The 15,173-nt window shown below is 38.6% G+C and overlaps 1 protein-coding gene across 1 annotated transcript; it reads left to right on the top strand.

The window, feature by feature from the left end:
• Positions 1-10,384: 10,384 nt before the first annotated feature.
• On the top strand, positions 10,385-10,950 carry LOC131622180 (uncharacterized). The gene is made up of 2 exons (XM_058893209.1): positions 10,385-10,636; positions 10,741-10,950. The coding sequence occupies exons 1-2, from the start codon at positions 10,385-10,387 to the stop codon at positions 10,948-10,950; spliced, it is 462 nt and encodes a 153-aa protein (XP_058749192.1).
• Positions 10,951-15,173: the final 4,223 nt, after the last annotated feature.

The following is a 15,173-nucleotide window of genomic DNA, read 5'->3' as shown; positions in this document are numbered from 1 at the left end:
ACCTCGCCTGGATAGCCGAGGTTAAACACATTTCGTTACCGACATTACAAGCGTTATTTGTAGTAGTGAATCTAAGAGTTTGTTTGGTATGTAGGATATAATACAGACATGATATGATATGATATAAATTAGAATAATGATAGGATATGATATAGACAGGATAAGACTTATCATATTATGTGTTTGGTTCACATTTCACACATGATACCAAATATAATATACTATATATATATATATATATATATATATATATATATATATATATATATATATATATATATATATATATATAAAACAAAAACAACTATATTTTTTTCAAATTATTTTGTAAAATATTTTAAAATTTATATATTAATGAAAAAATTTAATAATTTTTTATAATTTAAAAAAAAACCTCAGTGACTCTACTGAGTAAAAATTTCAGTTTTTCTTGAAAAAGATCATGAATTCGATCATATACGTTAGATAAGCAAAATAAAAGTATGTATATATAATATGTAAATGATAAAACTACCCTTGCAAGAAAAATATATTTAATTTGATAAAAAATAAAATTAGTATTTATATTTTTAAAATTTTTAATAATTATTTTTTTTTTTAATATCCAATTAATTAGGTTTTAATTTTTTTATATAATATAAAGTTAACAAATTACACTTAATACATATTTTTTTATAATTATTTATTAATATTTTTTAATTTAATATCAAATTAATCTTTATTTATATTTTGTCATACTTAATTTTTTATTTTAAATTAAATTTTATAGGGGTAAATTAGTAAATAATTTTTTATCCTATCCTATCGTATTCTAACCCAGCTCATATTCAGAATAATAATTTGAACTAATGATGCAAGACAAGATAAGTTTTAAGATTAACTTATTATATCATGTTGTGTGATCAAACACTAAATTGAGATATGATATGATTAAGATTTTCTATTCTATCTTCTTTGAAACAATGCTGTTAAGTATTCATCCTAGACTTTATTAATTTTTTTAATGTTAACTATTTGATTATTTTTGAACAAATTTCACACTTTTAGATTTTGATAGTCTATTAATTCTAATAGTACACTCACCTAATAATTTTTACATATTTTTATCATCTTCAACAAAATTTTTAAAAATTTCAAAAAAAATTCCAAAAAACTAAAATAAATAATAAATAATTTTCACTTGTGAATAATTTTGTTAAAATAAAAACAACAAACCAAATATATTTTATCCTTTTATTCTTGATATTGTTAGAATAGTGAATATATTTGATTAAAATAAAAATGTGATTCATTCATTCGTTTTCCCTTTTCCTTTAAAACCTTCCATCTAAGCAAGTGGATTACTGTGCATGAAGACACTTCTTTCTTTTTTAAGTTTTCGGATATACATATTCGAAATAACATTTTTTTTTTAAATGGTGTCTTTGGATATTGTAACACCCCATACATAACTGACTAGTATATTATGCATGAAACGTTAAAATTGATATTGAGTACATACAAAAGCTATAGATATAGAGAGATCCATATAAAATACAACATGAAATTCTACTAAGAATTACAACACATGTGTCTTCAATGGATCTGCACAGCGGAAAATGAGATCTGACGAGGTCTCCGAGCCGTCACCACTTTAAGCCGTCAATCCGAACCTGCTATCTGTCAAACGCTACTAAACTGCACCTGAAAAAAATATAAGTTGATTGGGGTGAGATTACTAAATCTCAGTGAGTCCTCCTATCCTATGGGTCCACTCGGTTCTACAGGGTACATGCATCAACAAAACCGAATCCACCATCGATTTGGGGTTTATCCTCACATCCGGTACAAGTACGGAGCAAACACATGAATCATCCACCATAGGAGTCATCGTATCACAACTACACAGATAGTACAACAAACACGTATGCAGACCCATACCCATGTACGGGGAATCCAGAAGTGGTAACAACCAACTACCAAGGCTGCACACACACCCTCGGTGAGTAACCAAGTACCTGTCGTCAAGAAGACTCGCACAAGACCCATCGCTAGATGAAACAGATAGATCCTATGTGGCATTCCATCCGTGACGAGTTATAGCGGTGACGTTGCCTACACGGCGTCACGGCCTCATCATCATCCATACGCAATATGGTATCCACAAGTGCGAATACGCCTAATTGACTGTACGAGCCCATCCGGTTAGGAGCCTAGTGGTGTAGCCTACGTGGCACCACTATAGGTGAGTTATCCATGTGATATCGCCTAATTGGCATCACAACTCCACCATACCAAGCACGCCGATGTATCACGCCTTTGGGAAACGCCCTGAAAGACCCCGCAGGTACATCGCAATGATAGCTCAGGTGTGTAAATCATACCAAGAACGCCAATGTATCACGCCTTTGGGAAACGTCCTGAAAGACCCCGCAGGTACATCGCAATGGTATCTTTGGAAACTAGTCCATACACAATGGTGCCTTACCACCTGGTATTGGCCCACTTCGATTCTAGCATACCACACGCATAACAAACGTCAATCACACAATACAATCAAAGTCGATCGTTTAACCAAAACGACGGTGTCAACAGGATTTCATGCACATCACATAGTTGCATATCATCTCCAACATGGATATAATATTCGTAATAGAAATAAACATTCTACTTAATGCATGATATAATAATTAATAACAATCGGAAAGACAAAAATTCTCGTGATAAGTTAATATTCTGGTTTGGGGACCAATTTAATTAAAAAGTACACGTCGCTAGCTTTCCAACGATATAAAGTTTGCGCGAAACGGACTTACGACGCAAAAGTTACGGATTTCTTAAGTTTGCTGATTTTTGCACTTTTGCCCAGGGTAACCGGTTACCCAGAAGCCAGTAACCGGTTACTGGCATGAAAAATGCCCAGAAACGCAAATTTACACAGAGTAATCGGTTACCCAAATGCCAGTAACCGATTACCCTGAAGCAGAATCAATTTTCTGCATTTTAAGGGTTCTATAACAGTCCCAAATGCTCTAAAATGAATCCCCTGCACTACCAATACAGTCCCAACAATTTTATATCACACATATATTCATAATCATCAACATGCAACATATACTCATCAATTTAGCAAGTTGATCACATGCAATATGGATTATCACTCAAACCCCAATTCCCAACATAAACCCTTGCATACAAATTCCCCAAGGTATCTAACTAAGGACTCACCTTGCTAAAAAGGAGGTTGAGAGGATGATCATGCAGCCACTGAACCCTCACCATAGCCAGAGTTTCACTTCATCTCCATCAAACCCGTATCCACTCTTTAACACACAATCAGCATGCATGTCCCAACTTCAAACTCGTTTTTCTCCTTCAAAACAGAAGCTATAAACATGAACCTTATATGCAAATTGAAGAGAATTTCGTTAGCTTTCCAATGGGACAAGAATCGATACAATCGGAGTTATGAGGAAGGAGTTATGACCTGTTTTGTGGGTGCTGTCCATGGTGTGCGAAAATGGAGATATGAGCTTCTTTCCTCTTTTGCTCATAAGCTCTATCTCTCTCTTTCCTTCATAAATTTGGCTTGTATGACTCTACCACCAAACATGCCCTTATGTTCCCATGCAACTAGAAACAAATGTCCATTATGCCCTCTAACTAAGCTATAATTACCAAGATGCCACCTTGTTGGGTTCTAACTAATCCACTTACTCTCTTAGTAATGCTTCTTAGATTAATATGGAATAAGATCAATATGTCCACTAACTATCATTTAACCAATTAGATGATAATTATCAGTGTCAAAGAATCGAGGTATTACATTCTCCCCCCCTTAAATAGAATTCGTCCTCGAATTCTTTTCGATCACCACGAAAACAAACCCTTCATCTATCCAATCAAGGGAAAGAATGTTACTCACCTTCGTCCTTAGATAATCTCACTACTCTGTCTGAGGATCATTCGATATGAGGAAACATAATCTGCCAACACTTGCATTCCACTATGCATAATTAGAACCTTAACTCTCAAGCAACACGTCTATCCAGATACTTCGTCTTGACATATCTGGGGAAAGATCCTTCCAGGGTCCTTGACCTTCACTGCTCTACACTGAATCTCCAAAACTTCAAAAGCACTAATAATCCACTCAGCTCTTTGAATTACTTCCCGTTGAGGATTATTGCCACAACGTCACTTATGCGATAACACTCGAAATAATTCTCCACTCGAGTCCATACAATGTCATTAGGTGTTAGCCAAATTCCTTGGTCTTAATTTCCGGTTCCCAAAGTCTTAGGATGTTTGTCCCAAATTTACCTTTACCTATACAACTGAATCTCCTTACTTTAACCCTTACTCCAGTTTAGACATATCAACTGTCACTGTAAACCACGAAGGTGTAATTGTCTTGCAACTATAGCCTTGACATTCGACCACTTCGAACAAGATTCTACTAATAAGACGCGAAATTCAACAACTGACCTGTAACCATTGTACCAGTCTTCCTGTACAATCATAGTACACAAGGCATAACTACAAAGAACTTGCGCCAACTGAATGCCCTCTCTAGCCTTCAGCATTTCGACGGTCTGATACTCAGTCCAACCCTTGTGACTCGCAAGCTAAACTGATGACCTACGAACATCGGACCGCATGCCATCCACAAAAATGTATTCCCAAGCTGGTCCATTGACAACACCTCTCGAGTTATGGTGATCCTTGAGAGACTGGAATGGACGAAACGCTGCTCCGACAATTTCCCTTAGGAAGATACTTTCATCCCAACATAAAATCCTACAAATAGTCTGTTCGTTCCTACCTCAGACTTATCTGATTCTTCCTTGATCCGTTGCACTACTCTGATTCCAACAAGTCACACAACTTGAAATCCTCCGAGTCACGTTATATCCATAATTCACTTAGTTTCCTTTAATACACAATAATTCCTTATCCACAGTTGTCCAATTACAACACGTTCCAGGTCTCCATATACATCCATCATCAACTACTACTCGTCAAAGTTGCATACTCTCCAGAATCAAGCTTCTACTTACTCTGCCATTCCATATAGTTCATCTACCACAACTTAGGTACACGTTTCTATCTGAGGACATTGAAACCCAAAAATTCACTGGCTTAGAGGTTCGTCCTTGTCACTGATTTCTACAGCGTACATCTGCTATGTTTGTCATTCCAACAAATCTTGTTGCTCAACCGGTATTTCGAACCCTTCACGATGTACTGCAGCTCATGATAACTCTAGCAGTTTACACAACTTCTACCCAACCATACACCTTCATTCTCTTAGCGTAGTATCACCTCTGATAACTCGTGCGACTTACAGATATAACAATCCACCCATAGCCACACTCTATTCACACAGTCATCTAATGTCTGTTCCACCTCTGACCTAAACTGACTTCCTCGGCGGCTGCATCCTTCATTGCGGTGCTTCTAACAGTCAGAGTGTAGCCACAATGCAAGAAATTGCACTTTGCACTTGGAACATCTCTCTTATAGACTCCTTAGAAGTTCTCACACCAAAAATGTCTATGCTTTACCAAGATTCACATTTCTTTACTCAGAGTATCTAGCAATACCTTACCGGACACATGACACATCGAGCCGATCCAAGATACAACTTGCATATTCCATCACCGGTCGCCAATGGTACATGATATCCACTCACTATGCTGACCAAGATATCATGACCGCACATGAGTCTCACTCTAGACACTCATGCAAGATTTCCAACTTAACACTTCACGAAACGAGAACATCCCCAAGGTACAATCGGATACTAACTCACGCGATCACGATCACTCAGAGTCTCCATAAGTATAGTATTGGGTCTTGATCCATCACATCATCGCCTGTCTAGTTATTCCTCTACTATCGAGTGCGATGTATGGATCCTTATCCCACATACCTTATGAGAGTCTGGATCTGTGTCTCACGAGTGCCAAATCAGAATTCCACCTTGAGCTTCAGATCACCTTTGTCCCACACATGTCGGAAAAAGGATGACTCACGCATCTCGTGCACGATAGCGATACTGTGGCATTATACCCGTCTAGTAGTACCAACATGGTGGTCCAACTCCGAGGCCATGTATCCAGGTAACCTACCTCAGTGGCGTATAATGATCCCCACGTGTATCCTATAGTCGCAACTGACAAGTTTCTGAACAGACCTCCAATAGGTTCTTCGTTCCTCAAGTCCTTCGAACCACACTCCTCAGGATGCTAAAACCTGAGAGTGTTACACATCAAGGTTTACTCACTCGGAAAGCCAAACGCCAAACACGGAGATTTGATGTTCAACTTCGGATTACCATGCCGTGCGCGTACCCACTCGTCCCACGCGTGCATGAGATTCCAAGGATAATTCAGTTCAAATAGGAATACTATGGTTCCTCACAACCAACATAACTGCGATCATCCTACTGACGTTCCGGATAGATCTTAGTTCTTACTCGCCTGAACGCCCAATGCCAAGCGTAGTTCTATGGCTTCACTCGGGGTCAGACGAACAACAACTAACAAGAACTTAGGTTACTGCATTTCACGCTTCTACATCATTTCATATTCCATCTAGCGTAGTTCTAGAACTTAAATATAAAATGATAAGAACAGAAATAAACATCCTCTTCTATCGACTGGGTATTCAAGCCTCGCCCAATCGTAAGTTACCACACTCGTACATTCCACCAACCTTTACTAGGTAACCACTTTCGTCTAAGATACACCAAGTTGAATCAGGATCCAATACTCCGTCCATCCAATTACTGTCCATGCCAGCGTAATCAGAAAGGTCCGACTCCTCTATTCGCGCTTCCAAAGGTTATTCTGTCCTATCAGCTCACCAGCCACACCTAACACTGGCAGCATCATCAGTACTGAATCCTAATAAATCCCAGCTCAACACCTTCGGAGAATCTCACTTACAAGGCCCTATCTCAATCCTTACTGGATTTCCCTTGCTATTACCAAGACTTAGAGAAAGTTTCACTCCGTCCAATCAAGATCCTGTGAGTTCTAGTTGTCTCGATCCACACCTTGATAGTCCGGGTATCACTACTTCACGTCAACCGCTCTCCTTAAACTCGACGACTCCAATACTCTCCACTTACGTCGTCCAAACAATCCATTACTCATCCCACTCCAACTACTTGGGTTCACAACACTTACAGGTTTACGAGTCCTCGTGGCGGCTCTGCCGTAATTCTACCGTCCCACACTCAGTCGATGAGTTGATCAAGTTCAATGACTGAATGAGATACTAGTAAAATCAGGCTAGCAACGCACACATGTGAGGAGAAAGGAATTGCTAGTGATGTCTCATGGCTCGGCCGAGAATCGACCTGCTCTGATACCAACTGTAACACCCCATACATAACTGACTAGTATATTATGCATGAAACGTTAAAATTGATATTGAGTACATACAAAAGCTATAGATATAGAGAGATCCATATAAAATACAACATGAAATTCTACTAAGAATTACAACACATGTGTCTTCAATGGATCTGCACAGCGGAAAATGAGATCTGACGAGGTCTCCGAGCCGTCACCACTTTAAGCCGTCAATCCGAACCTGCTATCTGTCAAACGCTACTAAACTGCACCTGAAAAAAATATAAGTTGATTGGGGTGAGATTACTAAATCTCAGTGAGTCCTCCTATCCTATGGGTCCACTCGGTTCTACAGGGTACATGCATCAACAAAACCGAATCCACCATCGATTTGGGGTTTATCCTCACATCCGGTACAAGTACGGAGCAAACACATGAATCATCCACCATAGGAGTCATCGTATCACAACTACACAGATAGTACAACAAACACGTATGCAGACCCATACCCATGTACGGGGAATCCAGAAGTGGTAACAACCAACTACCAAGGCTGCACACACACCCTCGGTGAGTAACCAAGTACCTGTCGTCAAGAAGACTCGCACAAGACCCATCGCTAGATGAAACAGATAGATCATATGTGGCATTCCATCCGTGACGAGTTATAGCGGTGACGTTGCCTACACGGCGTCACGGCCTCATCATCATCCATACGCAATATGGTATCCACAAGTGCGAATACGCCTAATTGACTGTACGAGCCCATCCGGTTAGGAGCCTAGTGGTGTAGCCTACGTGGCACCACTATAGGTGAGTTATCCATGTGATATCGCCTAATTGGCATCACAACTCCACCATACCAAGCACGCCGATGTATCACGCCTTTGGGAAACGCCCTGAAAGACCCCGCAGGTACATCGCAATGATAGCTCAGGTGTGTAAATCATACCAAGAACGCCAATGTATCACGCCTTTGGGAAACGTCCTGAAAGACCCCGCAGGTACATCGCAATGGTATCTTTGGAAACTAGTCCATACACAATGGTGCCTTACCACCTGGTATTGGCCCACTTCGATTCTAGCATACCACACGCATAACAAACGTCAATCACACAATACAATCAAAGTCGATCGTTTAACCAAAACGACGGTGTCAACAGGATTTCATGCACATCACATAGTTGCATATCATCTCCAACATGGATATAATATTCGTAATAGAAATAAACATTCTACTTAATGCATGATATAATAATTAATAACAATCGGAAAGACAAAAATTCTCGTGATAAGTTAATATTCTGGTTTGGGGACCAATTTAATTAGAAAGTACACGTCGCTAGCTTTCCAACGATATAAAGTTTGCGCGAAACGGACTTACGACGCAAAAGTTACGGATTTCTTAAGTTTGCTGATTTTTGCACTTTTGCCCAGGGTAACCGGTTACCCAGAAGCCAGTAACCGGTTACTGGCATGAAAAATGCCCAGAAACGCAAATTTACACAGAGTAATCGGTTACCCAAATGCCAGTAACCGATTACCCTGAAGCAGAATCAATTTTCTGCATTTTAAGGGTTCTATAACAGTCCCAAATGCTCTAAAATGAATCCCCTGCACTACCAATACAGTCCCAACAATTTTATATCACACATATATTCATAATCATCAACATGCAACATATACTCATCAATTTAGCAAGTTGATCACATGCAATATGGATTATCACTCAAACCCCAATTCCCAACATAAACCCTTGCATACAAATTCCCCAAGGTATCTAACTAAGGACTCACCTTGCTAAAAAGGAGGTTGAGAGGATGATCATGCAGCCACTGAACCCTCACCATAGCCAGAGTTTCACTTCATCTCCATCAAACCCGTATCCACTCTTTAACACACAATCAGCATGCATGTCCCAACTTCAAACTCGTTTTTCTCCTTCAAAACAGAAGCTATAAACAGGAACCTTATATGCAAATTGAAGAGAATTTCGTTAGCTTTCCAATGGGACAAGAATCGATACAATCGGAGTTATGAGGAAGGAGTTATGACCTGTTTTGTGGGTGCTGTCCATGGTGTGCGAAAATGGAGATATGAGCTTCTTTCCTCTTTTGCTCATAAGCTCTATCTCTCTCTTTCCTTCATAAATTTGGCTTGTATGACTCTACCACCAAACATGCCCTTATGTTCCCATGCAACTAGAAACAAATGTCCATTATGCCCTCTAACTAAGCTATAATTACCAAGATGCCACCTTGTTGGGTTCTAACTAATCCACTTACTCTCTTAGTAATGCTTCTTAGATTAATATGGAATAAGATCAATATGTCCACTAACTATCATTTAACCAATTAGATGATAATTATCAGTGTCAAAGAATCGAGGTATTACAGATATGCATCTCCGAAAATTATTGCGGTTTTTACAAAACCCAAACAGACATCCCTTCACTTTCATTCTTCTCAAAACAAACTTTTTTCACACAAACTCATTTGTGCCAACTTGTATTCAAAGTATTCTTACTCTACATCTCCTTCCAAACATTGATAAGCATTCAAAGCTCCATTCAACATCTACTCAAAGCTTCAACAAATTGTAAGTTTCCATAACTTTGAACTCTAGCTTGGAAATGTTATTAGGGCGGTTAGAAATTAGAAAAATGTTGTAAGGTGAAGTTATTGTAGGTCAATGATAGTGTTTAGTTGATAAAAATTGGATTTGAACCGAGTTAGGGCAAGAAATGGTGGTCTGCCAAAAATGGTTGTTCGCATGTGTTTTTGAAAGTGCATTTCTGAAATCACCTATAACCAGTTTTAGATATGAACTTTCGAAATATGGTCTGAACTGTTTTTTTTTTTAATTTCAAATTTGTTTCAAAGTCTTATCGATTGCATTTTTTCAGGAAAATGGCAGGCAACCAGGCACCGGCCGCTTGACTTAGACACGTGAGGGAGACACAAACAGCCTCAGCTCGGCGCAAGAGAGTTGCACATTAAGCAGTGACTCGAGGACGAGGTCAAGTCTAAGTACCAGTCCAAATGGATTACGTGCCTGCAAGATCTTCATCTGCATCGAGGAGTCGGCTATCTCGGACGTCTTCCTCTCGTGAGGAAGAGGTACGTGAGGAGGAGGTGGGACATGAGGAGGAGGAGATAGCCGATGTTCACCCTGAGCACGACGAGGATGATGCTCAAGACGCGGGGGAGGAGGACTACCCGGGAGGGCCTTCAGACACATCTATGTTGATTTTCTATCATGACCATGTCGCTCGACGAGTTTGGGATTGTGAGGTTGTTTTTTTATTGCACTTTCTATTTTAACCAGTTTTTTATTGTTGTTTTTATTGCACTTTCTTTAAACGGTTTAACTAACACTATTTTTTTTATTGTGATAGGAACGGACAACCATAAACTCTGTGAACCATGCGCGAAAAATATTTGATTTGTTTAAACCACGGGCTCAGTGGTTTAATGACATTGTAGTTGGTTCCAGACTTGGCGGGTTATGCATGACCAGATATAGTATCATCAACCATGACATGCAGGGGGCATTTGCTGGAAACAATTTCTTGGTAACTTCGGATATGCATATCCGAAATTATTGAAAATTTAATAATGGATGACTTTAGAGATGCATCTCCGAAGAATATTTTGAAGTTTTCAAGGATATTTTTCATTCTATATGGGTGTAAAAAAATTGTCTAAGGTTATTTGTCGACTAAGGTGTTGAAATCTTTGTTCCAAGACGGTTTAACAAATTTTAATATTTTGTTGAAAGACTCATTATATATCTTTCAAACAAGATTGTATTATTTTTGATTAAAAGACCATATTTAAAAAGGATTAAGAGAAATAGTAATAATTGTTATCAATTAAATACATGATAAAGAAAACATTTTATTTTCAAATAAGACCAAAATATTTAAAGGACTTTTCGCATCAAACAAATAATTGTCTGCAAAATTGTTTTTTCTCTAAATCCAAAAATCCTGATTAATTTATATGGTCATGAGTTCCATATTAACAAAATAAAAGATGGAAATTATTTTTAGTTGAAATTCAAAACAAATATATAAATCATCAATGATAAGGAAACCATAAATTTTAATAAATAAAATCATCATTAATGAAGTTAGCAGGGTTAATAATTTTCTTATGATCAAATTAAATTTAATTATTTATAAATTAAATTAAAATTTTAATTAAATTAGGAGTTAAGTGAATTAGTTGGGTTATATAAAGCATTTAACTATTTTTTGAAGTTCATATTTTTTTTTACCATGTTCCTATCTACATAATTACAATAATGTGAAAAAATACAATGCAACCAAGTAATGAGATAAGTGTGGTTATATAAAATATTTTCGGCCAGCCAAAGGGCGAAATCATTGAGGCTCAAATTAATGTAAATTTATTCTACATGATCGAAGATATAAAAGTCATCTCACATGAAATATAAGTTACACTTTCTAATCTCCACTTTTCATTACACTCATCTTGAATGTTGAATTGATTAGGGTGTTGGAGTGCTAACCTTGTAGGTCCACCCTCGTGCCGCTATATCAAAGGTCAGCACCATCGATTCAAGATTTTGCATCAATTGATTACATTCAATTCTAGTTCCAAGAGAAAACATTGTCGCCGTCTGTGGTAAGCGACTTCTGATTCCTACGTTTTCCACCTTCTCGCGTTGGCTCTTTGATTCACCGATCAATCTTACAGTCTCGCTTCACCTCAAGTATCCATTACCAACGCAATCCTCACCATGATGACTTTGAGGATATGGCATGTCCGTAGCAACTCTTGGTGTGGACTCATTACTAGAGGAACTTCTCCATGTGGCAAAGGACCTCCGAATGAAGAATGAAGATCATATCGTGTCAGAATTACTAGATCACAATGATGATCGTGTCACACCAGAGCTCATAGATCTCGAGACGACAAACCAAACTCCAATTGTAGAATTATCGGCGGTTGAAGCGGTTACCACCGTGAATAATATTATATGTTGCCACTGCACGAAGTGTTAGATATTCTAATTCTACTTTACCACATGTTATTCTCATCACTAAGATCCACAACACGGTTACTCTCAGTGGCGATTTGTCGCTAAAATACCTATTCCATTAGGCTATTTGACACTGAGTCGAGGAACAAAGATGTTCGCACAAGAATATGTTTGAAGAACGGGGAAGTACCAAGGATCGTAACCACGAATCTACTAGAGATTGCGGTAAATCCCGCCACCAATGAAATCCTTTACGAGATACCTCATTTGCAATAGACTCTGGGCAATAATTTCCAATACAATGCAATCAAACTATCAGGTCTCTGAAGACCAGAATCAGATAAATAGGATGACATAAATTCTTTGGTCTTTTGTAATTGTGTAGGTCACTCTAGAATGATGGAGTTCACACCCCTTGTAGGGGTGGATACGCGGGGGAAAGACACCTCGAGTTCCCACTAACGTAGAAGTAGAGCACCCTCAAAGACGCCTCCGCTCGACACTCTCATTTAACTCCCTGCCCAAATCTTTTGTCCCGTAAGGAGACAATTTGGCGAAGGAAAGAAACCATGTTTAATCAATATATACCAAGGAAGGTTTCAACGAAGAATTCCTTAAGAAAACTCATCTCCGTGCGACTATCCTCTCGGTTCTGGCAAAATCCAATCATACGCTAAGGGGCCAACTCTCATGTCTTCTATAGACACGCCGTGTGTTTTGCTTTGAAAGATTGTGGTGAGTATGTACCCCCAAAGTGAAAGGAAGCAAAGAACCCAAAGTACAATGCTAATATATTCTTAGAGACAGTCTAGTTGCGCCAAGGTATCTGCGGTCGTCAACATGTGTCATTTACAAAGGTGTTGACCATCTCATAGTGCTTGTAAGCTAAGGATGCTCATATGAATCTGAGGCAGACCAAAGCTCCATCTGTCTTTGTAGATGCCCTGGTCAGCCAAAGAATATGCGATAAAAAGGGAAAATAAAATATCCTTATAAATCTTTTTATAAATTAAGTACTCTGTAAAACTGATTCACTATGCCAATAATTAATATGAAAAATGTTAAACACTACAACCACAAAAATGTTGTGAATTCCATGTAGGATGGCATAAGTCACTATTTTCAAACATAATTTACCTTTAACAAACACTCTTCTCAATGTAGTTAGCACACCCTTCTTAGGAACTAGCCACTCTAAGAGCGTTGGTGGTGGAGTCTGAAGTTATCCACCCGAACCAGATCAATCCTAGGGGAAGGAACAAGAACCTTAACTTTGGCTAGGGACGGTTCCTAGCGACATGGAGAAAGAACTATAACTTTTCTAAATTAGAGCTAGTAACAACAAAAATCCGATTAAGACTACATAGTTTAAGGAGCACAACAAATACCCCGACTTAACGAGGCACTCCTCCTAAAGGCAAAAACGTGAGGGTTCTCACACCTAAAGCAGGCAACATCGTGTAGTCGCCATGGAGCCGACTTACGGTTGTCCGATGGACACTAGAGACGCCTTTGAGGAAGGTAAAATCTAAATCTCCCACGAGGAAAACAAATTTTAAATTGCATGGATAATGAGCAAGCCTTGGCGCAATAATAACTCGTAACCAATCAGAAGTGTAAAGCGATAATAAAGAGGAGCCAAATACATATCCATATTACAAAACTAAAAAAACTCCAAATCATTGATTTTAAAGTATATTTATATATAAGTATTGTTAATATAACTAAAGCACAAAAGTGTGACACATATTATAAGAAAATGGAAATAATCAAGCTTCGGTGCCCGGAGATGACGTACACTAATCACCCTCTGGAGTCTCCTTAAAAGGTCCACTTCTTCAATAGGAATATGAATGTTAGGGCATAATCCTTTTGCATGGCTCACTGCCTGATCAAGGACCATGTACACGGTAACACCCAAGACTGCTTTCAAGATTATCGAGAGACTCCATAAACCAACACGTGTCTTTTCAGCATGCTTTGTCCTCACTTGCATGCTTTTCGAGAAACTTTCTAGAAGGTCAACCATCCAAATACTATTCCAAGTCAAGCACGCTTAACTATAAAGTTTTTATCTTTTAGGCTACCGAAAGGAAGATGCATCTTGTTTTTGGTAGCCTAGCAAATAAGAACTCCACAATAAAGTATGCTTGGCTTTGAGTAGTATTTGGATGGGTGACATTCTGGGAATTTTCTCAAAAAGCGCGTGAGTGAGGAAAAAACATGTTGAAAAGACTTGTGTTAGTTTGTAGGATCAGTCGGTAATCGTGAATGCAGTCTGAGGCGTTACAAATGGTATCAGAGCTAGATCTTTCCCAGTACGATGTGGTCCAGGGACGAACCAAACGGAAGTTGGAAGGCATGTAACACCCGAAACCAACGAGGGAAGAGAGTGGTTTTCGGTGAACAGGGCATGATAATAAGACACTCCCAAGGCCAAATAGGGTGAGAAGTGGTCACTGAATTCACATTGGAATGAGAGGGATCCTGAGGCTGTGCAGGTATGTGACTGCATGATTGAAGTAAAGCTTATAATGATTGATTGGTACTACCTATACCAACAAGATGCATCTTCTTTTTAGTAGCATAACAGATAAGAAATTCACAGTTAAGCGTGCTTGGCTTGGAGTGGTATTTGGATGGGTGACCTTCTAGGAAGTTTCCCAAAAAATGCGTGAGTTAGGACAAAGCATGCTGAAAAGACCGGTGTTGGTTTGTGGAGTCAATCGATAATCCTGAATGCAGTATGGGGCATTACATATGTAACACCCTTCTAAACCCCGCGGAAAATTAACATTAATCAGAGTAAAACATGAAAAA

The sequence above is a fragment of the Vicia villosa genome, unplaced genomic scaffold (genome assembly GCF_029867415.1).
Source record: "Vicia villosa cultivar HV-30 ecotype Madison, WI unplaced genomic scaffold, Vvil1.0 ctg.000025F_1_1, whole genome shotgun sequence".
In the NCBI taxonomy this organism is placed as follows: Eukaryota; Viridiplantae; Streptophyta; class Magnoliopsida; order Fabales; family Fabaceae; genus Vicia; species Vicia villosa.
The sequence above is the reverse complement of the archived record's forward strand: the minus strand, read 5'-3'. Positions and strand labels throughout refer to the sequence as shown.